At 47.1% G+C, this 24,847-nt stretch overlaps 1 protein-coding gene across 2 annotated transcripts in view; it reads right to left on the bottom strand.

Moving 5' to 3' along the window:
* Positions 1–22,696, bottom strand: part of LOC132013556 (sterol 26-hydroxylase, mitochondrial) — a 35,221-nt gene extending 12,525 nt beyond the window's left edge. The window contains exons 1-2 of one of the 2 annotated variants that reach the window (XM_059393491.1): positions 22,472–22,696; positions 21,869–22,306 (exon numbers count right to left, since the gene is read on the bottom strand). In XM_059393491.1, coding sequence (XP_059249474.1) covers positions 21,869–22,132 — 264 coding nt within the window. In that variant the 5' untranslated portion in view covers positions 22,133–22,306; positions 22,472–22,696. The remainder of the gene's footprint in view (positions 1–21,868; positions 22,307–22,471) is intronic. The other variant, XM_059393492.1, reaches the window with a different exon arrangement.
* Positions 22,697–24,847: the final 2,151 nt, after the last annotated feature.

Below are 24,847 nucleotides of genomic sequence, written 5' to 3'. Positions count from 1 at the left end.
ATATTATCAAGAATGTGAAAAGACAATAAACAGAATGGGAGGAAATATTTGCAGATCATATGATGGGCATTTGATATCCAGAATATACAAAGAAGTCTTTAAAGACAGTGATTTAAAAATGATCAAAGGACTTGACATTTCTCCAAAGAAGACATACAAAGGGCCAAAAAGCACATCAGCACCATTGGTCATTAAGGAAATACCAATCAATGCCACAATAAGATACCATTTCACACTCACTAGGATGGCCTTAATCCAAAAAAACCCAGAAAATAATGAGTTTTTGGTGAGGATATGGAGCAAGTAAAACCCTTGTACACTGGAATTGTAAAAATGGTGCAGATGCTATGGAAAATCATTTGGCAGGTCTCCAAAAACGTAAACATTGAATTACCATATGATCCAGCAATTCAACTGTTCAGTATATGCCCAAGAGAGATGAAAACATGCTACACAAAGACTTGGACACGAACGTTTATAGCGGCATTATTCGTAATAGTTGAAAGGTGGAAACAACCCGAATGTCATCAGTTGATGAGTGGATAAGCAAACTGTGGTCCACACATACAATGGAATACTATGTCACATAAAAAGGAATAAAGTAGGATACATGCCACAACTTGGGTGAATCTTAAAAACGTGTTAAATGGAAGAAGTTAGACACAATCGGCCATTTACTGTATGATCCTTTTTTTTTTTTTCAAGTAAGTGCCACACTGGCATGGAGCCCAGTGCAGGGCTTGAACTCAGGACCCTGTGATCAACCAAGACCTGAGCTGAGATCAAGAGTCAGTCACTTAACCAACAAAGCCACACAGTTGCTCCTGCATGATCCTTTTTATATGACTTATCTGGATAAGCAAATCCATAGAGACAGAAAGGAGATTAATAATTATCAAGGGGGTAGTAGGAGAGAGGAATGAGGTGAGATGAACTGGGACGGGTGTTTTTCGGGGGAACTGAAAAAGTTTTGACATTAGGGCGAGGTAGTGGTTTCATAACATTGAGAATACACTAAATGCCACTTAATAGACACTCTCAGATGATTAATTGTATTATGTGAATGTCCCCTAAAACAAAACAAAACAAAAAGCCTAGAAGTTGGTGATATTTAAAACCTCCAAGGGCACCTGGATGGCTCAGCAGGTGAAGTCACTGCCTTGATTTCAGCTCGGGTCTTGAGCTCAGGGTCATGAACTCAAGCCCTAGGTCGCCCAAAGCTTCCAGAGCCTCAGCAAGAACTTGTTGTGAACAAAAAAACAGCCCCTGATGGGGTGGCTCAGTTGTTAAGCGTCTGACTTCAGCTTGGCTCATGATCCCAGGGTCCTGGAATTGAGCCCCACATCGGGCTCCCTACTTGGTGCACAGCCTGCTTCTCCCTCGCTCACTCCCCCTGCTTGTGTTCCTTCTCTCTCTGTCTCTCTGTCAAATAAATTAAAAAAAAAAAAAATTTTTTTTTAAAAAGAGTAGCCCCTCAGAAAAGAGAGAACAGAAAAGAGGCTAAGGAATGTTCGCTTGAGTTGGTTCTTCTTTGGGTCCAAGGTTTTCTCTCTTGTAGATCAAGGAGGAAAGAGAACCAGACCAACCTTTTCCTTTCTGCTGTCAGCTCCTAACCCAGAACAAAGGATTAAGCTTTGATGGGTATTTGTGGGTTGGTTTGTTCCAGAAAGAACACAGCAACAGAGTCTCTGAGAGGGCCCTTTGTTGTGCAAAACCCCTGTGTTTGCAACTTTCCTGTGATAATTTGGCAGGCCATACATATCAAACCTCTGAACAAAATCTTTTGCACAACCATTCCATTTTAGGGCTTTATTCTGTGGAATGAAATCAGGACAGGCATGATATTTAGTGATAGGTATATTTGTGAAAGCTTTACATATATAAATATATAACGGTAAGGTTCGGCAAATTCTGGTGAAGCCATACAACAGAACACTATTTAGCCATTAAAAATTATTGTAGAAGTGTTTGTTGATATAGAAAGGTATGCATATTTATTTACTTTTAGATTAAACAAAAAAACTTATTTGAGACAGCATGAGCATGGAGGAGGAGCAGAGGGAGAGAGAGAAGTAGACCCTTCACTGAGCCGGAAGCCCCACCACACGGGGCTCGATCCCAAGACCCTGACTGAGATCATTACCTGAGCCGAAGGCAGTCGCTTAACCAACTGAGCCACCCAGGAGCCCCCATATTTATTTCTAATAAAGGGCAGGTTGCAAAAAACAACATATGGTAAGCCTTCATTTTATATATATACATATATACATATATAAAATGAAGGCTTACCATATGTTGTTTATATATGTGTATATATATATATATGGGCACCTGGGTGGCTCAGTGGGTTAAGCCTCTGCCTTCCGCTCAGGTCATGATCTCAGGGTCCTGGGATCGAGCCCCACATCAGGCTCTCTGCTCAGCAGGAAGCCTGCTTCCCCTTCTCTCTCTGCCTGCCTCTCTGTCTACTTGTGATCTCTCTCTGTCAAATAAGTAAGTAAAATCTTTAAATATATATATATATATATTTAACACACACATATGTATATATATATTTGATGACACGTCGGGGAAGGTGTGGAAATCTATTCACCAAGGATAAGCAAACGGGGTAATGCTTACTTATCACTAAGATCAGGTGTGTATTTATGTGTTCATTTCACAAATGTTTATCCAGCACCTACGTGTGCAAGGCACTGTGACCTGTGCAGGGTTTGGGGATCATGGACGCTTTGGATTTTCTTCTTTCTGTGTCTTTATATCTTCTGATTTCTCTACAATAAACACATATATATATGTGCAGAATATTGTTGAGTAGCCTACAAATTACATCAGCCACATCGAAATGACATTTTCTCCTACAGGTGGTATGCACTCATAAATAATTAGCACACAACTCGCATTCATGTGATTTTTTCTCCCAAAAAACAAGAGTAATTTTTACAGCAAAAAGTGCCTGTTGCTGTCATGTGTTTTTCCCTCATTCACAGCTGGCAAGATCAGTGCCGGGATCAGGGACCGCCTGGTGGGAGGCTTTGTTCCAGTTCCAGCCCCAACACTAACAGGCTTTGTCAATTTGTTGGATGACAGCTTCACTGTGGCACCCTCCTGACCTTGTGTGTACCCATACACACAAAGGCTAGAAGTCAGCCTTCTCTGGGTCTTCGGGGCTGAACAAGCTGTGACCCTCCCGGGACACCGGAGGACAGGAGGCCAACCAGGAGCCACCACGAGGCCACCCAGCACCTGCTCCCCCATGTCCCCTGGAAGGCTGTCAGGAGACGGACAGCTTCTTCTCTGGGCTCTGCTGAGCGGTGTATTTTCTGCCCCGCCCCCCTCAGGAATGAGCCACAGAGTATACACCCCCCAAGCTGCAATGGAGAAAGGGGCCCCCCCACCATAGGGTACGCTGCAATTCACACTCCGTCATCCATCCCTTTTGTTTCTGGGCCATCCTTTTGCGTGCGTGGGATGACGACATTGGGGAGCTGCCACCTTTGGCTTATTCTTTTCACTCCTACTGTAAGTAATGAACTGTCGAAATCTTTACTGGAAAAATTGGTTACGTCTTGGCCTTGCCTAGTCTAATGTGTGAACTGGACACAGCTGGTGCCCAACATAGGACTGGTAAAATTACAATACCCTTTTAGAGAATAGGGACCACAAGGTCAGGTATGGAGATAAAGCAAAACCCAAGATCTAGGAACATAAGTGCATTTGGGGGGCGGGCGGGGAAGTGTCCTCCCACTGGCGGATGGCATGGGCCAGAACAGGAGAGAGAAGGCAGAGCAGCATGGGTCTTCCCACCACCCTCTCCATCCTGTAAATAAAAGGCCACTGAAAAGGTGCTGTGGTGGCTCAGTCAGCTGACCTTGCGGCTCAGGTCATGATCTCACGGGTCATGGGATGGAGCCCCAGGGTGGGGTCCAGGCTCAACAGGGAGTTTGCTTGAGTTCTCTACCTCTGTCTCCCTTCGCACCCCCCTCCCACTCGTTCTCGCTCATTCTCGGGCTCTCGCAAATAAATAAATAAATAGGCCACTGAAAATTGAAATTAACTCCAAAGCTGTCCTTCCGTTGGAGCTGTCCCCCTGCACTGCTCCTTTTCCCCTGACCTTCCAGCCCCTGCCCACTTCCTGAAGCACCAGAGCTAAACCCTTTGGTCTGAATCTCTATAAAAAGCTACTGATTCGGCAGGGCAGGGTGGGGGGGGGACTGAGTGGCTCAGTGGGTTAAGCCTCTGCCTTCGACTCAGATCATGATCCCAGAGTCCTGGGATTGAGCCCCACGTTGGGCTCTCTGCTCAGCAGGGAGCCTGCTCCCCACACCCACCCCCCTCCCCGCCTCTCTGCCTACTTGTGATCTCTGTCAAATAAATAAATAAATAATCAAAAACAACAACAAAGCGACTGATGGTTTGGAACACGAATGGCAGCCAAACAAGAACAAAAGGGAAAGTGATTCCGGGAGAGGTCCATGAGTCGACTCCTCCTACAAACTGTTGTAAAATGAGCGGCCGGTATTGAGACGTCTCCCTGACAGTGTTCCTCAAGTGTCAGGAACATTCCCCTGATGTCTCAACTTCTCATTGTATAACCAAGCTTGCTTGGTTGGCAAGCTGTAGGTCTCAGAAGGAATGACCGGTAAGATTCAGAGTCCATTTGCCAAGTACTTTTGGAAACAATGTTGGTAGGGTAGCATGGAATCTCTCTGGCAGCCAGAGAAAAACGGCCGTCTTTTGCCAACTAAAAAGCAGTATATTCCTGATAGAAAAGTTGCACCTGCACGACGCCTAGGTGGCTCAGTTGGTTAGGCATCTGCCTTAGGCTCAGGCCAGGAACCTGGATCCTTGCTCATCAGGGAGCCTGCTTCTCTTTCTCCCTCCGCCTGCCACTCCCCCTGCTTGTGCTTTCTCTCTCTCTCTCTCTGGTGTCAAATAAATAAATAAAAATCTTTAAAAAAAAAAAAAAAAGTTGCCCCTGTAAAAAAGAACCACATAGCACTGGGGGGGGGGGGGGTGTCAGCCCATTGCTTCTGACAGGTTGACTTACGTGGGGTTTTTAAACCCTCCTCGTCAAAGCTGATGAAGTCACAGAATCCTTTTAGGAGAAAGACAGTGAGAACCCACAGGCCAGCTAGCAAAGTCTGTAAGAGGATCCTGGTAGACAGCCACAGACCCAGTGGACTTGTTTAGTGACAAGGTGACAAGGTGACAAGGGTCTTTGACCATGGTCTCTGAGAGCCCTGGTGAGTTGTGCTGGTTTTTAGAGCAAAAGGGGAAAGGGCCTCAAAAAATGGTTAAAAAGCACTCCACAGTTGTTCCTTACTCTTCTGGATCACCAAGGAAAGCAACACTGTTTCCGTGGGACAGCTGGCTGTGGCTACAGGTAAAATGTGCCTTGTTATCAAGGGTACTCAGTTGCTCAGAGATACACTGAAGTCCCCTCTTACAATGAACAGGAAAGGAAAATTCTGGAAAGATTTGGGCAAAAGCCTAATGAGACCCTGAAGTCTGGTCACTTCAGACAGCAGATGAGAAAACCACACCAGCGACACGTGGGTGGCTCAGTCCGTTAAGCATCTGCCTTTGGCTCAGGTCTAATCATGATCCCAGGATCCTGGAATATAGTCCCACATCGGGCTCCTTGCTCAGCAGGGAGACAGCTTCTCCCTCTACCTGCTGCTCCTACTGCTTGTCCTCTCTTTCTCTCTCTGACAAATAAATAAAATCTTAAAAAAAAAAAAAAAAGAAAAGAAAAGAAAAGAAAACCACACCAGTTCCACCAGATGAGAAGGAATGGAAATCAACATGTCACTTAATAATGGACCCCATGCTCCTTAGACACTCCAGCCACGAGCACAAATGCCTCAGCTGTTGAGGGAAAGACAGAGGAGGACGGATCATGGCTTGTTGCACTGGGTCCTTCCATCCGTAACGAAACCACCATCTGATAAGCACCCAGGGATGACAAGGGAGGAAGCCATAACTTCTCGTAGGGACGTTGTAACCACAGCTGGATTTATAGTGGAAAACATGAGTGCCCAGATGATCAGAGCTAGTCAGTTATGCTGAGATCCAACTGTTTGTTCAATGGGCACCATCGGGCTTTAGGGGACAGTTAAATCTGCTCCTGCACCCCAAAGACAGATGCTGGGAAACTATTCGTCTCTGGGCAACCAACTTCCCAGAATGGAAGCCTAGATTGAGAGTAAGGTTAACCCCCTCAGGCTAAGCAGGGAGAGGGGCGTGTTGTGAATTGAAATGTGCCCTCCCTGCAAATTCACCCAGTACCTCAGAATGTGACCTTATTTTAAAATAGAATAAAGAAGTAATCCAGCGAATAGTAGGGTGGGCCCAATCGAATATAAGTGATGTTCTAAGAAAAGGATATTTGGATGCAGACGCACATGCATACAGGGAGACCGGCAAGCGAACGTGAAGACAGGCATTCTACCAGGCAAGAGAAAAGATCTGGAAAAGCTCCTCCCTGCACAGCCCTCAGAAGGAACCTAACCTGCCAATACCTTGGTTCGGGGCTTCTGGCCTCCAGAAACCACGAGACAGTACATCTCTGTTAAGCTGCTCGGCTTGTTGTCCTTTGTTATGGTGACCCTCGCACAATGAACTCATGGGGACAACAGAGGAATACAGGCATCCAGGATGTAGGACCATCTGGACCATCTGACCTACGTCGCCAAACTGGAGACTGACAGTTTGCCCAGGAAGGAAATTCTCTCTCACTACCAGAACTGAAAGACCCAGGTTGTAGGAGGGGAGAATCGCCAGTCACCATCGGCACTGACTGTGGACCAACAGAAGGAGGGTCAAGAGGTCTGTGTGGTCTGCACCTTTGCTGAGGTCTGTGTGGTTTGGAGCGGTGCAGACTGGGGCCTCTGCCCCTCCACTCTGCCCCTCTTCCCAGACCTTAGGCCCTTCAAGAACAAACACAACTAGGGCAGAGGCCCAAGTCCCTCCTTCCCTGAGGAGGACCAGGGTCCTTATGCACTCACTGGCTAAAATGTGTTCGGGACTTGATGGCAACCAAGGTTGTCAGAATTTTTCAGTTTTTGGCCTCTGGGCACAAGTCATTAGGATGCTGAGAAATACCCAAGGGCATGGCTGAAAAATTACTTCAGCTGGATTTGGAAGTGACTCTCAGATGGGACGACAGACTGGTGTAATTTTGTGGGTATGTTAATCAGGCCTCTTTAGAGAAACAAAACCACAGGGGTATATGTATATCTAGAGGGAGATTTATTTTAAGGAATTGGCTCATGCAGTTGTGGGGGGGTAGCAAGTCTCAAATTTATAGGGCAGGCCAGAAGGCTGGAGATTCCAGCAGGAGCTGATGTTGTAGTCTTGAGTCTGAAGGCAGCCTGGAGGCAGATCTCCTTCTTCTAGGGACATTAAGTCTTTTCACTTAAGGCCATCCACCGATTTGATGAGGCCCACCAACCCACATTAGAGAGGGTAACTGCTCTACTCAAGGGGTACTGATTTAAATGGTAATCACCTTCATGGAAATACCTAGACTAGACTCCCCAAATATCATAACCTAGCCAAGATGACACAGAAAATCAACAATCATCATGGGTGAGCCTTTTTTGAGCCAATATACACTCGGGGGGTTGTAATGGATACTACTGAATGTGTCATGGGAATAGATGTGTTCAGGACATTTAACACTTCTCTGCACTGTAATGGATGTTCCCAATGGGGAAGCACAGTGTTAGTGTGCTTCCCCACACTAACACACATTAGTGTGTGTTAGTGGGTTGAGTGGACCCAGTGGACTCAGCTCAGTCATGTGTTATCAATAAAGTAGTACAGGATTCCAGGGAAAGGGAAGGGGTAGAAGGAAAGATCACTGTCTCGATCAAAGAACTGGTACAGACAAACATGATGCTTAAGAAAACAATCTGGGGGTGCCTAGCTGGCTCAGTGGGAAAAGCCTGTGACGCTTGATCTCAGGGTCATGAGTTTGAGCCCTGCATTGGATGTAGAGGTCATTAAAATGAATGAATGAATGAATGAACTGATTTTTTTTTTAACACAAAATAATGCAACAGTACAGACTACCATTCTACTTGGGTCAATCCTCATGCACCATTCAAGTCACACAGGTCAGTGACTACTGAGTTCTGCAGCAAAATGATGTGGCCATGGGAAGCTGGTTCTCTAGGGTTTGGAACCTGGCCCTCGCCTGACATCAGCTCCAGGAATACCCCACATGAGAGACTGTCACTGGCTTGTTGCCAAGAGCTAGTGCACATGGAGTTCCACACAGCAAAGTGTGGCTCGATCTGGTGTCCCTCTCATGAGATGGGTCAGAAATGAGAACCCCAACGAGGTGGCCATGGCCTAACAAGCATCCCCTAATAGACGGATGGCAGCAGTTCCTCTGGGGAAGTCATCTACCAGCCATTCAGTGGTCAGTTGTCCTCCAGATGTGTTGATTCACTTGCAGGGTCTAGGCCAGCCCCTAAGACTTCCTGGGGGCCTCACCACACTGAGATCCTTGACAAAGACTGAGCATGGTTCACGGACAGATGAGCTAAGTTGAGAGCTATGGGGGATACTGGGCTGTTGCTGCTATGTGGTCCCAAAGAAAACTGCTTACAACCATCCATGGAAAAGAGAACCCTCACTGTTCAACATGCAGAGCTGTGAGCTGTGCTACTTATTCTGGAAAAGCCTTCCCCAAATGCATCTTGCTACATTTTCCCTTGATTCCTGACAGTGCGCGCTGATGCTTAGCAGTGGAATGCCTGAATGAACACATCTCAGACTCTCTGGGAAGAAACAATATGGCGGAAGATCACACAAGACCCATAGCCTCTGTCCAAGACCCCAGTGGATGCCCGTGGCTGAAGGTTTCCTTGGATGGACATTGGTGGAATCAGCAAACAGAGGGGACCTGTGATGCCCCTGAAGGGACCCTATAGACACCTGGGTACACCATTGCACCAGGGCACAGTAATCCATCTACCATTCAAGACTGGGCCCCCAAACAAGGCCTAGTGACTCTGGCACGCAAAGCCAAAGAAGCCTGACAAATATGTCTGGACCACCCGCTAGACAATCCAGTGGTAAAGGAAATGTGGGGGCACAGAGCGAGGGGTACCAGTGCTGGCCCGGCCTGGCACACAGCCTGTACAGATCCCCTTCCATCCTCTCCAGAGGCCTGGATAAGCTGTGGGGGACCCCAGCCATATAAGTAACTCTTCTCATTCTACCATTTTTCTTCCCACACCCGCCTCTTAGAAAACCAAGCCTATTGGAATATGGACACAGCAAGGAGAGTCGGGGTGAACGACTCTAACCTGGTGCTTCCCTTGCCTTCAGCTATGTTTGCCACTCTTGGGCATTAACAGATGTTGCCGATAACGGTTATGACTATGAGGTGACAACTCCTCAGGGTCCTGCTGTCAGGGTTCAGGAAGGTTCTAGAATGGTAGTTGGTAAATAAGGGAGAAATTTGGGATGAGCTCCTATCAGTAGAACTGGACTGTTTATCTGGTGGGGTGGTCCCAGCCCCGAGAATTCTCTCTCATATCTGGATATGTAAAGGTCAGCGGAGAATCGCGGAGCAGCCCCGTACACATCCATACCCTTGATGACTCGAGCCATAGCTTAGGAGTTTTGGCAGAACACTCTGCCATCTTCCTGGAATATGAGAGAATGTTCCGTAAGGAGCCGCTATAAGGGATCTCCCATTCGCCTTCCTAATCTCCCTTGGGAGGTTGTCATGAAACAGTTTCTCTTCACCTCCTAGGTTCTGATGAAGTGCTGGCTTTTGGTTACCACCACCCCGACAAGAGTCACAGAGTAGAAATGCCTCTGGCTGCCGTCTAGAAGGAACGCGTCAGCCACGGGGTACCCTGTAACTCACATTGCTCTCATCTGGTGGGCAAGTTTCAGTGTCGTCCTTTTGAATGTGTGGGACAGGCTTCACGGGGAACTGGGACCTTTGCCTCTTTTTCCTTTCACTTCGTAAGCCGTCATATGTCCAAACCTGAAAGTGGCTTGTCCTATCTTTATTGATTAAATCAGTCGGGGCTTAGCTTTGCCTTTTCTTCTTGACATTTCATCAGTTAAATAAGAGAACTATACTATTAGTTGATCCCCAAGGTACACTGTGGCTAGCCATATGTTAAGGTCAATAACTCAAGGCAGGTCATAATGGCCACTGCGCACATTTTAGGCATGGTGCCTAGGATGCACTAATCTGCCTCTAGGCAGGGGATGGTTACCTGGGGTGTGCAAACAGGCTGGGGGTGGGGAGGGAAAGTTGAAATTCTATGTAATATGTTGTATACAGACTCATTTTTTGCTGTTGTAAAGGGCCATAGCTTTCAGATTTTTAATCTTTTTTTTTTTAAGATTTTATTTATTTATCAGAGAGAGAGAGGGGGAGAGAGCGAGCACAGGCAGACAGAATGGCAGGCAGAGGCAGAGGGAGAAGCAGACTCCCCGCTGAGCAAGGAGCCCGATGTGGGACTCGATCCCAGGATGCTGGGATCATGACCTGAGCCGAAGGCAGCTGCTTAACCAACTGAGCCACCCAGGCGTCCCCAGATTTTTAATCTTGTTAGGTTGGGGACCCAAACAGAATTAGGAAACTCAGCTTTGGGTTGGGATAGAGATTTGCTCCTTAACAGGATTCTGGTCAGGTTCTTCCCAGCCCTCTTCTCCGCTAGGCCTCAGCTGTGGCCGAGAAAGGCTCGAGCACACCAACATGCTTTCTAACAGCTCGGAGTAGCAACCCTAGGATGACCTTCATCCCTCTGAGAAAGGCCTGCCTAAGAAAACCCAAGGCTGCCAAAAGAATTTCCTGTTTGTTCCAGCCGACACCCAAAAATAAGGCCCCTGTGTCCAGTCCCTGAGGACACGTAGACCTCTAACTCTGATAAGCCCCGGCTAACAAACCAGATGAGTCTCACATGGACCAAACACCTGTTTCCTGCTTTTTGTGATTTTTCATTTCCCTGATTCTGCTCAGGCCGGCACTGTCATGCTCCCCACTCCCTCCCTCTCCTCTTAAAATGCCCCGTCATACCCCCCACCGCCTCACAAAGCAGAGGGAATTTATCTCTTTCCCCTCCTGTCACGCATTACTGAGGAAAATCTGTTTTCACCACTTTCACGAATGTCTCCTGTGCTTCTCTTTGACAGTTATGTGTACCTTGAAAACTCAAAAAATAATACCAACCCCCAAAGTGGAAACCCCATGAATCTCCATTAACAGACAGGTAAAAGACTACATTGGGGCATAGCCTGGGAGGGAATATTACTCAGCCATAAAAAGGAACAAAGGACTGATAGAGGCCCCAGCGAGGATGAATCTGGAAAACAGCTTGCTATGTGAAAGGCACCTTTCACAATCCACCACATAGCCAGTGAGCCCGTTTATATGAAATACCCAGAATAGGCAAATCCACAGAGAGGGAAAATGGATGAGTGGTTGCCAGGGACTGATGAGGGAATGGAGCCCGGGTGACGCTAGAAAGCCTCGGGTTTCTTTCCAGGGCAATGAAAATATTCTAAAATTAATGTGGTGATGGTCACATAAGTCTGGGAATCTCCGAAAAGCCTTGTAACCGTTCAGTGGGATAGATGATAGGGCACGTGATTCTACCTCCATAAAGCTGTCACAAGAGGAAAAAAAAATAACATTAAAATTATCTAAAATCTCCACTAGGAAAAACTGATACCACATGGCAATGTTCTGTTCTCCTACTTAAGGGCCTGTTCCGTGTACTGACTAGTGGACTCCTCAGGGAGGCTCTCGGTACAGCAAAACAAAACAAAACAAAACATGAAAACAGCAAGGAAATAGCTTTTCCTTTACAAAAGTAAACTCACAGACTCCACGTACTATTTTGCGGGTAGCAACAAGCTTGCCCCTAAAAGTTGGCAGCCATCAGCTGGATAGACAGAAGGAGAGAGGGAACGGTCAGCACGAGCCACTCTGCTTCCACTGACAGGTGTGGCCGAAAGAAGGCCCACTCTGGGTCAGAGGTGAAGAGGAGCCCCACTGGGATAGTCCTGTCTCAGGACTGTCAAAGTGTCGTCAGGAATTTAGCCCCAACCCCCTCCCACAAGTGGAATTCACATTTCCAGGAGACAGAAGGTGCTAAATAATTAACAGCATTCCCGGGTCCTCCTTGCTCTCAACCTGGCCTTGAATGGTCTCCGAGATCAGACCAAGCCAGTGGCTCCAAGTGGACTTAGGATGAGCAGGACTGCTTGTATTTTTTATTATGAATATTTACTGGATATTTTACTGGATAGTTCAAGAAAATACCATTATAAATACATACGCACCCACCCACCAAAATTAAGAACCGTTATTATGTGTCATAATTGTTTCAAACCTTTTTTTTTAAGATTTTATTTATTTATTTGACAGACAGAGATCACAAGTAGGCAGAGAGGTAGGCAGAGAGAGAGGGGGAAGCAGGCTCCCCGCTGAGCAGAGAGCCGGATGTGGGGCTCTCCCAGGACCCTGAGATCATGACCTGAGCTGAAGGCAGAGGCTTAACCCACTGACCCACCCAGGCGCCCCCTCAAATCTTTTTAAAAAACAAAAACATCAAAAAAAAAAAGAAAAAAAGAGAAGAAAACATTTCCAAGTCTCCTTCTTATCATTCCCTTTGCCCTCCCTTCCCAGAACAACCACTATTTTGAATTTGAAATGTATTCTTTTCATCAATGTTTAAATTTTACTACATATATATGTGTTCAGCGACAGCCTATGGTACTTTTGTACGGTTTTTAATTTACAGAAATAGTATTCTATTGTACCTATCATTCTAGTCAACCTTGTTTTGAGTTATATATGGGTACATTAAAAGCTTGTGCATTTGTTATGACTGTCCTATATTGTTCCATTGTAGGACTATATCACAATTTCTTTATCCTGCTCATGGGCATTTAACATGGTTCTGATTTTTTTTTACTTTACAAATAAGTTTGCAAAAAAAAAATGTGATGCACGTGTGTATCCATTACTTCAATAATCATAAAAATGTCTGTTTTTATGCAAGAAGACAGAAGTGTTGTTAAGTTACAAAGACACGCACCGTAGGCCAGTAAGAATTTCCCTGGGACTGTCCTGTTGATTTTGGCCGTTCTAACTGGTGTAAGGTGGTATCTCAATGTGGTTTTGATTTGAATTTCCCTGACGGCTAGTGATGATGAATTGGGGGAAATCGGAGAAGGAGACGAACCATGAGAGACTGTGGACTCCGAGAAACTGAGGATTTTGGATGGGAGGGGAATGGGGGATTGGGTGAGCCTGGTGGCAGGTATTAAGGAGGGCATGTACTGCATGGAGCACTGGGTGTGGTGCATAAACAATGAATCTTGGAACACGGAAAAAAATAAAATTAAGATGTTAAAAAAAAAGAAAAATATACATTAAAAAAAGAGAATTTCCCTGGGACTTAGCACTCTAGACAAACAACGGGTTGAGGGGAGTGGGTGATCCAAGACAAGGCACCTGGGGCGCCCTCTGAGGGGCTGTGGGATGGAGACAGAAGCACCGCTCAACTACCCCCGCTCCAAACCTGTAGCCTTCACCCACCCCAAAGCAAATCCACGGTGTGCTGAGCTGAGCGCACTTTGCCTACACGCGGAGCTGGTCATGGGTGGAACCGTGAGAGCACCCCAAGAACAAGGAATGTGCCATCAGCAGCGGACGCAGAAGTGGAAAGAGGGTGTAGCACAAAGGTGGAAATCGAAAAGACCCAGCGCCAAACAAGGGTGCCAGGGGAAGGGCTATCAGAGGACCTCAAAATACTATGTTACACTAGGAAGCACGCAGTCAGCCATGCGCTTATCTCCTGCTTTCTGTTCTTCGGCTGTTGTTGTTGTTGTTTTTAAAGATTTTTTTTTTAATTTATTTGACATAGATCACAAGTAGACAGACAGAGAGAGAGAGAGAGAGAGAGAGGAGGAAGCAGGCTCCCTGCTAAGCAGAGAGCCTGATGCGGGGCTCAATCCCAGGACCCTGGGATCATGACCTGAGCTGAAGGCAGAGGCTTTAACCCACTGAGCCACCCAGGCGCCCAGGGATGTTGTTGTTTTTATGGTAATAGGTCCTCTCAGAAAGCCTGGTGGAGGTCCAGAGCAGTCCTGCAATAAAAGATAAGACCTCATCCTAACTCCCCTCTCCAATGCCAAGACTCCCACACAGAGGCAACCATTCATTACCAAGTTCTTGTGCGTCCTCCTAGAAAGACTTTAGGCACCTACTAAACATATACATGCATATATTTAGTTTTGTGCCTTACTTTCTTCCCACCTCTTAGCAGGCAATTCATATTAATATACAGAGCTAAGGTATGTTTTAATGGTTGCATAAAATTCCATCATATGAAGATACTATAATTAATTAGTCCCTTACCAGGACACGTACATCATTCTACGCTCTCCCAATCGGAAATATGGCTACCTTGACTATTCGGTATTCTTTTGACCACAGAACTTTATCTGTAAGATAAAAATTCTAACAGCCATTGTTAAGTTGGTATGATTCACACCTTCGACCTTAATACCTGGTTTCGAATTTCCCATCCCTGTGGCTTAAAAGTCATCCACCCAGTTTGGCCATAGTCTCAAGGACAACCTCTCATGTCTGCCAGATCCATCTGAGAGCCAACTAAAGGTAACTAGAGGATAATCTCTGAAAGGCTGGATGGTAACAGGAGTCCTGGAGCAGAAAATCCATCTAATCAATGGTATTAGCCAAACCGAAGAAAGAATGTGTTAACAGAATGAGAGTGGCCATTACAGAACCCAGAAGACGGGAGCCAAGCAGCAAGAATTTGGCAGCTTTCATCTCTCAAGAGAGAGAGACTTAATCTAACGGACAGGCACCAGAGAGGCCCATTCAACCAGGTTTCTCCAAAGCCTAGATGAAATTTCCTTTTGTGCAGTTCTGCTCCTTTCATTCTGGGGCCTCTGGACACCAAGCACCACTAATGTAATGACTATTTTCTCTCCCTAGGTACTTGGATCCTGGAAGAGGATGTGGTGGATTAAAGATGGCCACGGATTCGTTGACACCCTTCCCATTGAGAGGTGAGGTCTATGTCTTCTCCTCTGGAATCTGGGGGGGCTCTGTAACTGCTTCAATGGGTAGAATACAGTCGGAATGACACTGTGCTGGTTTTCAGGCCCAGGTCTTAAGAAACTGGCACGTCCACCTTCCAGCTCTTGGAAACTCACTTTGGGGGAAGCCAGTACCTTGCAAGAACTCTGACTATCCGGAGACCACCATGATGTGTGGAAGCCCAGGCTAGCCACATGGAGAGAGAGAGAGAGAGAGAAACTCTGCTGATGTGGCCAAATTAGCCCAGGCACCGAACATGCAACTGAAGGAACTATCTTGGAAATTCCAGGCCCAGGAGTCGTGACATGGGGAAAAACTGAGGAAGCCAGCCAAAAGCCAGGCGCAAAGCCCAGAAATACGACCCCGCTCGAGCCATCCCAGCCATCACCAGCCATTCAAAGGGAAGCCCCACTACGCTGTGAAGCGGAGTTAAGTCCGTTCTGATGCACGCTGCTCAAATTCCTGACCCACAGAATCAGGAATGTAACAAAACGTTGGTTTAGGCCATTATGTTGTTACACAGCAATAGATAACTGGGATACAGAGTTTCTATGTGATTCAGTATATTAGGATCCCCCAGAGGATTGGCGTCCTTAGTAAATAAATACACGGCCACCCCTATCCACAATTTGTTTCTGTGGGTTTGGCCAACGTCGGTCAGTCCCTAATAGTCTGCCCGTGCTGAATTTGCCGATTTAGTTTCTGAACTTGAAAAGCTGAGACCTGAAGGGTCAGGCTTACTCGTTCTGCCCACCGCCCTCGCTGTCTCGTCTTCACCCCAGCTCATGTTGCACAAGCCAGACCACAGAGCAGACGAGAGTCTCACCAAGTTTGCCACCAGAGGGAGCCACTGCTCAGTATCCGTCACAGGCCTCTGGCTGCTCCATGAAATTTATTGGTTTTTATATTTTTTTAATATTTTTTCTCTTTTTAGAGAGAGCAGGGAGGGACAGAGGGAGAGAAAGAATCTCAAGCAGGCTCCACGCCCAGCACGGAGCCCAACGCGGGACTCCGTCTCACCACCCTGTGATCATGACATCAGCTGAAGTCAAGAATTGGACGCTTGACTGACTGAGCCACCCAGGTGCCCCTGAAATTTGTTTTTTATTAAACATTACTGAGAACCTTCCCTCTACCTGGGACTGTGTCTGGCACTGGGGGATACAGAGGTGGGAAGGACACAAGCCCAGCCCTCAGAACTTATCAGCCTCTAAGCCATAAACAGGCGATGGTATAAAACATGGGCACCTGAGTATGTCAAACAAATACTAACAGACTTACAGGAAGAAATAGCAGCAATACAATAATAGTAGGGGAATTTGATATCCCCCGGACAGATCATCGAGACAGAAAATCAATAAGGAAACACTGGCCTCAAATGACACAGCAGACCAGAGGGACTTAGCAGACTCACACTGAACATTCCAGAACATTCCATCCAAACATGACAGAAGATGCATTCTTCTCCAAGCACACATGGAACATTCTCCAGGAGAGATCACATGACAGGCCACAACACAAGTCTTAACAAATTTAAGAAGATTAAAATCTTATCAAGCATCTTTTGTCCTGACAAGGTATGAAACTAGAAACTGATTACAAAAAAAAAAAAACCCAAAACTGGAAAATTCATAAAAATGTGGCAATTAAACAACAGACTACTGAATAACCAAGAAGAAACCTAGAAGCAAAAAATCAGAAAATACCTAAAGACATATGAAAAAGGTAATAGAGCATCCTAAACCCTCAAAGAGTTAAGGGGGCACCTGGGAAAGGGAGGCCAGGGCCTCAAATGTCCCTGTGAAAAGTTAAAAGCTGATTCCCAGGCCCTGTGGAGATTCCTGAGCTGGGGAATCAAACATGCTTTTAGGGACACAGACACAGCCATGGTGCTTACGTAAATTACAGGGGCAGAGTGCGCAGCATGGGAGACTGAGCAGGAGGGGGCGCCCAGGCCCCGTTCCTTCCCACAGTCTTTAGGAGGTTGCTCCTGCTGCTGACCTGGCACTGGGGCTGCTGGAGCTGGACATGACACCCTCTGCATTGCGCAGAATGATGCCTGTTAGGTTCAGAAGGTCCCGGATCATCTGGCTTTGATGCTCATGTCCAGTGGAGAACAGGAATTCAGGCTTAAGGAAAGGATGGTAAGAGTGGTAAAAGCCAGAATTTATGGATACAGCAAAAGCAATCCTAAGAGAGAAGTTCACAGTGATAGATGCCACATCAAGAAACAAGAACGAGGGGCGCCTGGGTGGCTCAGTGGGTTAAGCCTCTGCCTTTGGCTCGGGTCATGATCCCAGAGTCCTGGGATTGAGCCCCGCATCGGGCTCTCTGCTCAGCGGGGAGCCTGCTCCCTCCCCCACCTGCTGCTCTACCTACTTGTAATCTCTCTCTTTGTCAAATAAAAAAAAATTTTTTTAATCTTAAAAAAAAAAAAAGATACAAGAACAATCTCATGGGTGTCTAGGTGGTTCAGCTGCTTGAGCGACTCCCTTTGGCTCAGGTTACAATCCTGGAGTCCTGGGATCGAGTCCTACATGGGGCTCCCTGCTCAGTGGGAAGTCTGCTGACCCTCTGACCTTCCCCTTCTCATGCTCTCTCTCTTATTCTCAAATAAATAAAATCTTAAAAAAATAAAAGAAAAGAAAGAAATAAGAAAGATCTCAAATAAACAACCTAACTTTACACTTTAAAGAACTAGAAAAAGAACCTCAACTAATCTCAAAGTTAGTTTCTGGAAGAAAACAACAAAGATCAGGATGAAAAGAAATAAAATAAAGACTAAAAAGACAATAGAAAATATCATCAGCCTCACAAATGAGCAGAAGATCCAAGTAAACATATTCCCCAAGACATACAGATGGCCAACAGGGACAGGAAAAGACTCTCAACATCACTCATCATCAGGGAAATGCAAATCAGAACCACAATGAGATAGCATCTCACACCTGTTAGAATGAACCTCAAAAGGGGGCACTTGGAGGACTCAGTTGGTTAAGCATCTGCCTTTGGCTCAGGTCACAATCCCAGGGTCCTGGGATCGAGCCCCACGTTGGGCTCCCTGCTCCGTGGGGAGTTTGCTTCTCCCTCTCCCTCTGCATTTCCTCCCTCCTTCCTGCTCAAGCTCTCACTCACTCTCTCTTAAATAGATAAATAAAATCTTTATAAAAATTATTAAAAAAAAAAAAAAGAAGCATGAACCTCCAAAGGATGAAAGATTATAAGGGTTGGTGAGGACGTGGAGAAAAGAGAACCCTCGCATCCTCTCAGTGAGGATAGCTACTGGTACAGTCCCTAGGGAGGTTCTTCAAAAAATCAAAAATAGAACTGCCCTGTAATCCAGCAATTCCACTCTGGGTATTTATCTAAAGAAAAAAAAATACTAACCAAAAAGATGTAGGCACCTGTTCTCATGGCTGCATTATTTACAAGAGCCAAGACCTGAAAGCAATCTAAGTGTCCATTAAGGGATGAACTGGTAGAGAAGTTATGGTATATATACAATGAAGTATTATTTGGCCACACAAGAGAAGATCATCTCAACATTTATGACAAATGGATGGACTTTGAGGGCATCGTGCTAAGTGAAATAAGTCAGAGAAAGACAAATATTGGCTGATCTCTCTTCCATGCGGGATCTAAAAACAAAGCAAACAAAACCAAATTCATAGAGACACAGAACAGACTGGTGGCTGCCAGAAGCCACAGGTGGGAGGGGACGGAATGGGTGAAGGGGGTCAAAAGATACAAATTTCCAGATACAAAATAAATACAACATAAATTACATCCTGGGGATGTAATGCTCAGCCTGGTGACTATAATTATTAATACTTATGACACATTTGAACGTTTCTTTTTTTTTTTTTTTAATTCTATTTATTTATTTGACAGAGAGAGATCACAAATAGACAGGCAGGCAGAGAGAGAGGGGGAAGCAGACTCCCTGCTGAGCAGAGAGCCCGATGTGGGACTCGATCCCAGGACCCCGAGATCATGACCTGAGCCAAAGGCAGCAGCTTAACCCACTGAGCCACCCAGGCACCCCATTTGAACGTTTCTAAGAGAGTAGATCTTAGAGTTCGCACCATAAGAAAAAAAAATGTGTAACTGTTAAAAAGAAAAGAGAGAGAGAGAGAGAGAGAGAGAGAAACATGCATATGAAATGACAATTATGTGCACAGGGCACTGTGGGGCACATGAAGGGTCCCCAGCCAAGACAGTCCCCAATTAGAGCAATGGAATATGTAACCGGTCTCATCATTCTCTCAGCTGACATCTTTGAAAGAAATTAATTTAAATCTACATATAAATTTAATGTACGTTCACATTTCATTTTTCCAGTACTTGGTATTATCTTAGTTAGCTAGAGAACGGAACTGCATTTATGGGCTAGCACGATTTTCATATGTTCCAATCCCCACTCTATCCCTTAAGCCCTACAATGCTTCCCTGAGCTGATTTTATGATTTTTGCATGTGATACACGGTTTTTGACAACTGAGGGTACAGGGGGTATTACGGTCAGCTGCCCTTAGAGCAACTCTACTCGTATGCCTTGTGCAGTACTCACGTGGTTTAGGTGGGAGGGACCCCAATCCCAGCTTTAGGGGTGAGCCTGTACGTGTCTAAGCTAATTAGAGTATGTCTCTGGCCACTGTGATGGGTTCAGAGATGGGTAGGTAGCCCAGGTCAGTCATCTAACTTCTGCAAGACAGCAGAGCCAAGGCACATGCCAAAAAACAAAAACTATAGCTTTGATCATCTCATGAATGTCCAGAGCACACTACATAGCTAAGGGAACCAACTATTACACTTTTTGGTTATAGGAGCCAATAAGCCTACCTGAAGCCAGTGGGAGTGGCAACCAAATAAATTTGAACTGATACAGTGTGTGTCCCTGAAATGTATCCTCCTTCTCAGTAGGGGTACTAACTGGGTTTCATAGATGTGCAACCCTCCACTCTTCATGAATTCACACCAGCTGCAGCAGGTTGAGAAGGGCTAATGTATTTTCCATCGATGCCCTGGGAAGGTTCATGTGACTCCAGATCTCTGGGATCTAGGGGCTGGAGGCCAGGGGGCTCTCCTGGATCCTAGTCCTGGCCACTCCTTTAAAAGTCTACACATGCCTGGGGCTCTTGGGTGGCACAGTCAGTTAAGCAGACGACTCTTGATTTCAGTTGATGTCATGATCTCAGGACTCCACGCTCGGAGTGGAGTCTGCTTGAGATTCTCTTTCTCCCTCTCCCTCTGCCTCTCCCTTGGCTCTCGTGCTCTCTCTCTCTCCCTCAAATAAATAAATAAATTTTAAATAAAGTAAAATAAGATAAAATAAAAGGCTATGCATTCCCGGTTTCTCCTGCTTCCTCCTACACCTCTTCGGATGGTCTAGAATTTCTTTGGTAGTTACTGCTCCAGAGAAAATCCTAAGCAAAACCTTGCAGTAAACTCTCCCTAAGAAGTGGTGAGAAATCCTTCGTCCCCACCCCTGGGGCATTCACTGGGCCTCTCACATTTCCAGAGGTTAAATCACATAGGGAAAGTTTACAGGATTCTGGTTTCTTGGCTTACTTGGTTTTTTGATGCTGAGCCTGGAAGGAATGCTTTTTTAACCATCTCTGAGTACCTTGGGAGCTGCCCACCCAGTTTCAGGAGCAGGAGCTAACAGGGAAGACCCCAGGAGAGGACAGCAGCCCGGTGGGAGCAGAAGCTCTGAAATTAGTCCGGTTAGTGCTTCAACACCCCAGAGTCACTTCATCCTCAATTCTGGTCCAGCTTTGTCCGGAGGGCGGCTCAGACAGGCCACTCCCCAGCCTTCCTTCCCTGAGGCCCTCTCCACCTCTCCCGTCTAGTCTGTCTAGTCAGTCCTACTGCACTCAAGTTCCCTTTGTGAAATTAGCAGTTTATTGACTCGTTCAAGACCCTTGTCCTCCTTCTCCTGCAAGGGGGCCTATAAACCATGAAGACACTGGCCACCGACCAGTGAATCCCAGCCCTTTGAAAAAAATGCCTGGGGCAGAGTTGGTACGTCCGTACTTTGTAATAGTCATTGGGAAGACAGATCCCAGCTGAATCTCTTCAGTTCATCTCCTAAAACCTCTCCACCTTAACCCACATTGGGTTTTCCAGTCTCTGTCCATTCGCAGTGGGCTATCCATCCATCCCTGCCTCAGTGTTCCCCTGAATAAACTCTCCTTACTGGACATTGATTCCTTAATAATAACAACGCAACAAAATGCATCTTTTCCTGAACGTCTATGATTTTGCTTTCAATCCCCCAGAAGTGACATTTTTCTCCCTATGGGAAAACTTATCTTGCAAATTGCTAGATGTCCATAACCCTCCCCAAAGCCATTTCCTTTGGAAGAAGTCTGTGGTAGTCAACACCACCCCAGAATTAAATAGTGGTTCTACCACATCTGACAGGGTAGACACTGGGACCTGCCATTCCGTTACCAAGACAGTTTCCGCCTCTCTCAACCTCCGTGCATTTTGAACTTGGCTTCCCAAGTCACCTCCTCCCTGGTGCCTACCGCTCTGCACCTACTCATTTCAGCTCACAGAGTTCTGTCTACCCTTTACACGTGATCCCTACCGACGTCCAGCCTAGGACCATAGCTCCAGTCGGTCCTGAGCTAAATTTTCGCGTCCTTCACTTTTTTGTCCAACATCTCCCCATCTCCTGCTCTTCCGTCCTGGTGCTCACTCCCCCCACTTCCCCCTTCCCCGGTCGCGAGGCCAGTTCTGGTACCTGGAGCTTGTGTAACCGCAGAACGTAGCCTTGCACTAACAGCTGGAAGAGGAAGCGCAGCGGTCCGGGCCCAGTAAGCTCCTCCAGGGTCCGCAGCCTCTGGTCGCCAGGCCCGTTTCCAGGAGTCTCGGCGGTAACCGGGACCGCGGCGGGGATGGCGGCCTTGGCTCTGGCCCCGTGTGGGCAGAGGCCTGGGAGGGCCACCCGCGGCCCCAGCAGCGCCCGCCGCAGTCTCGCGCCCCGCAGAGCAGCCACGAGATCCATTGCCCGCGCCGCCGAGCCTTTGGACCGCGAGTGAAGAGTGCCTGGAGACCGCTCAGAGATCTACCCGGAGGGGCGGGTTCAAGGGCGCCAGAGGCCGGGAGTGGGCCGGGCGAAAGCCGGCCAGGCCCCTTACTGCTCACTTTCCCTTGCGGTCGTCGGTCTCTCCAACGTAACCTAACGAAGAACACACAAAGGCAGCCTTCTCCAGCGGTAGGACTGCGGCCCAGGGGAGGCGCCGGCCAACGCCACTGCAGAGGATGCGCCCCGGGATTAACCCAGACCGCCCCCCCCCCCCCGCCCCGAGCGCCCACGGCGCCCGCCGCTGCTCCGACTCCCCACCTTGCATTTCCGCGCACTCACAGCGAGAACGTCAAGTTCTTTGGTCTGTACTTTGTCTCGCAGTCCAGCAAAGTTCTGGAAGCCCGGGGCCCTTCCAAGGCCAGGAAGCCCCAGCCAGCGAGCCCGGCCCTTGCCTGACCTACAGGTTCGCCACCGCACAGCGCCCTCGCCCTGGTGCTCCTCACTTCCCAGAGAGCAGGAACCGGCTGCTGGGATTTAACTGGCCGCTGGCTTTTCCTAATGCGCACCCACCCTACCCCCCCAACCCCGTCCCAAGCCCCGGGAGTTGATCCAGGAGTCTGAGCTCCCAGCAAGGAGAGAAAAGAAAAGAAAAAAAGGAAACAAAGCAGAGCACAGCAAGAAAAACAGCCCCTTGTCCAAGGTCATCTGATTCCTGGCCGGTGAAAGACAAGCAAACAAATTTAAGTATTAGGTGTCCGTTAGTGCAATTCTATTCCCTCCACATTCCTAAATCAGCTAAGGCAGAGTTTTTCCAGCTGTAGATTGAGCCCGGATTTAGGGACTGTGACCAGAATTATTTTTTAATAAGATGGAAAAGAGTAAAATGGTCCAGAAAACAATGCCAAGAAGAAAGAGTAGCGTTTCATGAATCTTTTGCCTCCTATATATTCAAAGTATATTAAAAAGTTATTTCTATTTCAGAAAGGTAAAAGCAGGATGGTGTGGAGGCTGAGAAAAATTAAGGCCATCCCACCTCAGGTTTAGCCTTAGCATAAGTACAGCCATCTCAGACCCCTGTGCCCTAGGGCTGAACTTTCCCCTACTTTACTTTAGTTTCAGGAAGCCCCACCCTACTTTAGTTCTAAAGACCCCCACCCTGCTTTAGTAGCAGGAACCCACAAATACCCCTGCCTTAACTAAGCTCTGGTCCGAGTCCCTACTCTGCTGCATCGGGTATACTTGGGCCCAAGCTTAAGCCTGTCGAATAAACCCTCGTGTGATTGCATTGGTGTTGGCTCCTGGGTGGTCTCTCAGATGCAAAAACTTGGGTACAACATTTGGAGGTTCCACCCAGATTTGAGAGACCCCAGGACTCCGACCCAGAGGGTCCTGCCCCGGCTGGTGAGTGCACTCATTTTTGTTTTTGTTTTTGTTTTTTTTTTTAATCTATTTGCACGCAAACTTTTAGGGAGCTCCAATCTGCATTTTTACCTGTAGGAATTCCAATCTGGAGGCTCGGCTGCTGTCGTGGTTGGGCCGAGTCTAAGTATCTGAGTATCTGAAGTCAACATTGGCTCAAGCGGACCCGTGGCAGGTCGTCGACCCGGGGGACTTGTGGAGACGTCCCTTGCTCCTGCCTGGAGGATGAGGTCCTCATCTGTGGAGGACGGGGTCCTCATCTGGAGGCTCGGCTGCTGTTGGCGGTCGGACCCATGTCTGGAGGCTCGGCTGCTGTTGTGGTCGGGCCCAGAGGACGAGGTCCTCATCTGTGAAGAGAGCCCGCTGCCATTACAGCCGGATTCTCCCTTAACTTCCTTCCAGTTTTGTCTTCGCGGTCGCGCCCGATCGTTTGTCTTTGTGAGTGTGTTCTTGTTAATTGTCGTAAGTGTATTTGTCTTGTTGTGGACTGAGGACGTGATGGGACAGACGCAGACAACTCCTCTGACTCTGATGATTGACCACTTCTCGGATGTTAGGGATAGAGCTCATAACCTGGGCACGGACATATGAAAGGGAAAGTTTCAGACTTTCCGCATGTCTGAATGGCCATCCTTTAATGCTGGATGGCCCCGGGAGGGCTGCTGGATCTGCGGTTGTTTTTGTCCTGTCTTTTTGTTGTCTGTTGCATTGTTGTTGTGTTTGGAGAAATGAGGCAAGCAGAGAGTAAGGGGACTGACTTTCGCCTCTCCGTTCCTCCTAATAGATGTGGGGCTTCTCCTTCACTCATTTTGTGTGTTAATGGCTATAACTGGAGCCAACTGGGGTTAGTCTAACTCAAGACAGAGACTTTAAGGAATATGCCCAAGCAGCTGCTGAAACTACCTTTGGTTTTGGGGACATTCCTTGCCCTCTCTGGCCGGACGGTGACTGCCTAGCCACCCCCCACCCCAACCTTGCTGGTGGAAAGCATGGCGTCTCCTCCTCTCTTGGAGCTGATGAGTTCTAGAACTGGGAACCGTTTCTCTGCACTCTGGTGGTACTTTGTTCTGTTCTTCACTGTCAAGGAGCAAGAAGAGCACCCCCTGGACCAAACACTCCCCAATCCAGATCTTCCCACCCGTGTCTCAGGTAAAAATTCAAAGTGGAGTGGGCCCAGGTGGAACGTAAATCAGTATGTGAACTAAGTTAAGTTTGTTGGTTTAATTAAGATATACACGTCTTTTAAGTTACTAGCAGTAAATGTGAAACTTCAAA

This window comes from Mustela nigripes, chromosome 3, assembly GCF_022355385.1.
Source record: "Mustela nigripes isolate SB6536 chromosome 3, MUSNIG.SB6536, whole genome shotgun sequence".
Lineage (NCBI taxonomy): Eukaryota > Metazoa > Chordata > Mammalia > Carnivora > Mustelidae > Mustela > Mustela nigripes.
Note: the sequence above shows the minus strand (reverse complement) of the source record. Positions and strands in the feature narration are given on the sequence as shown.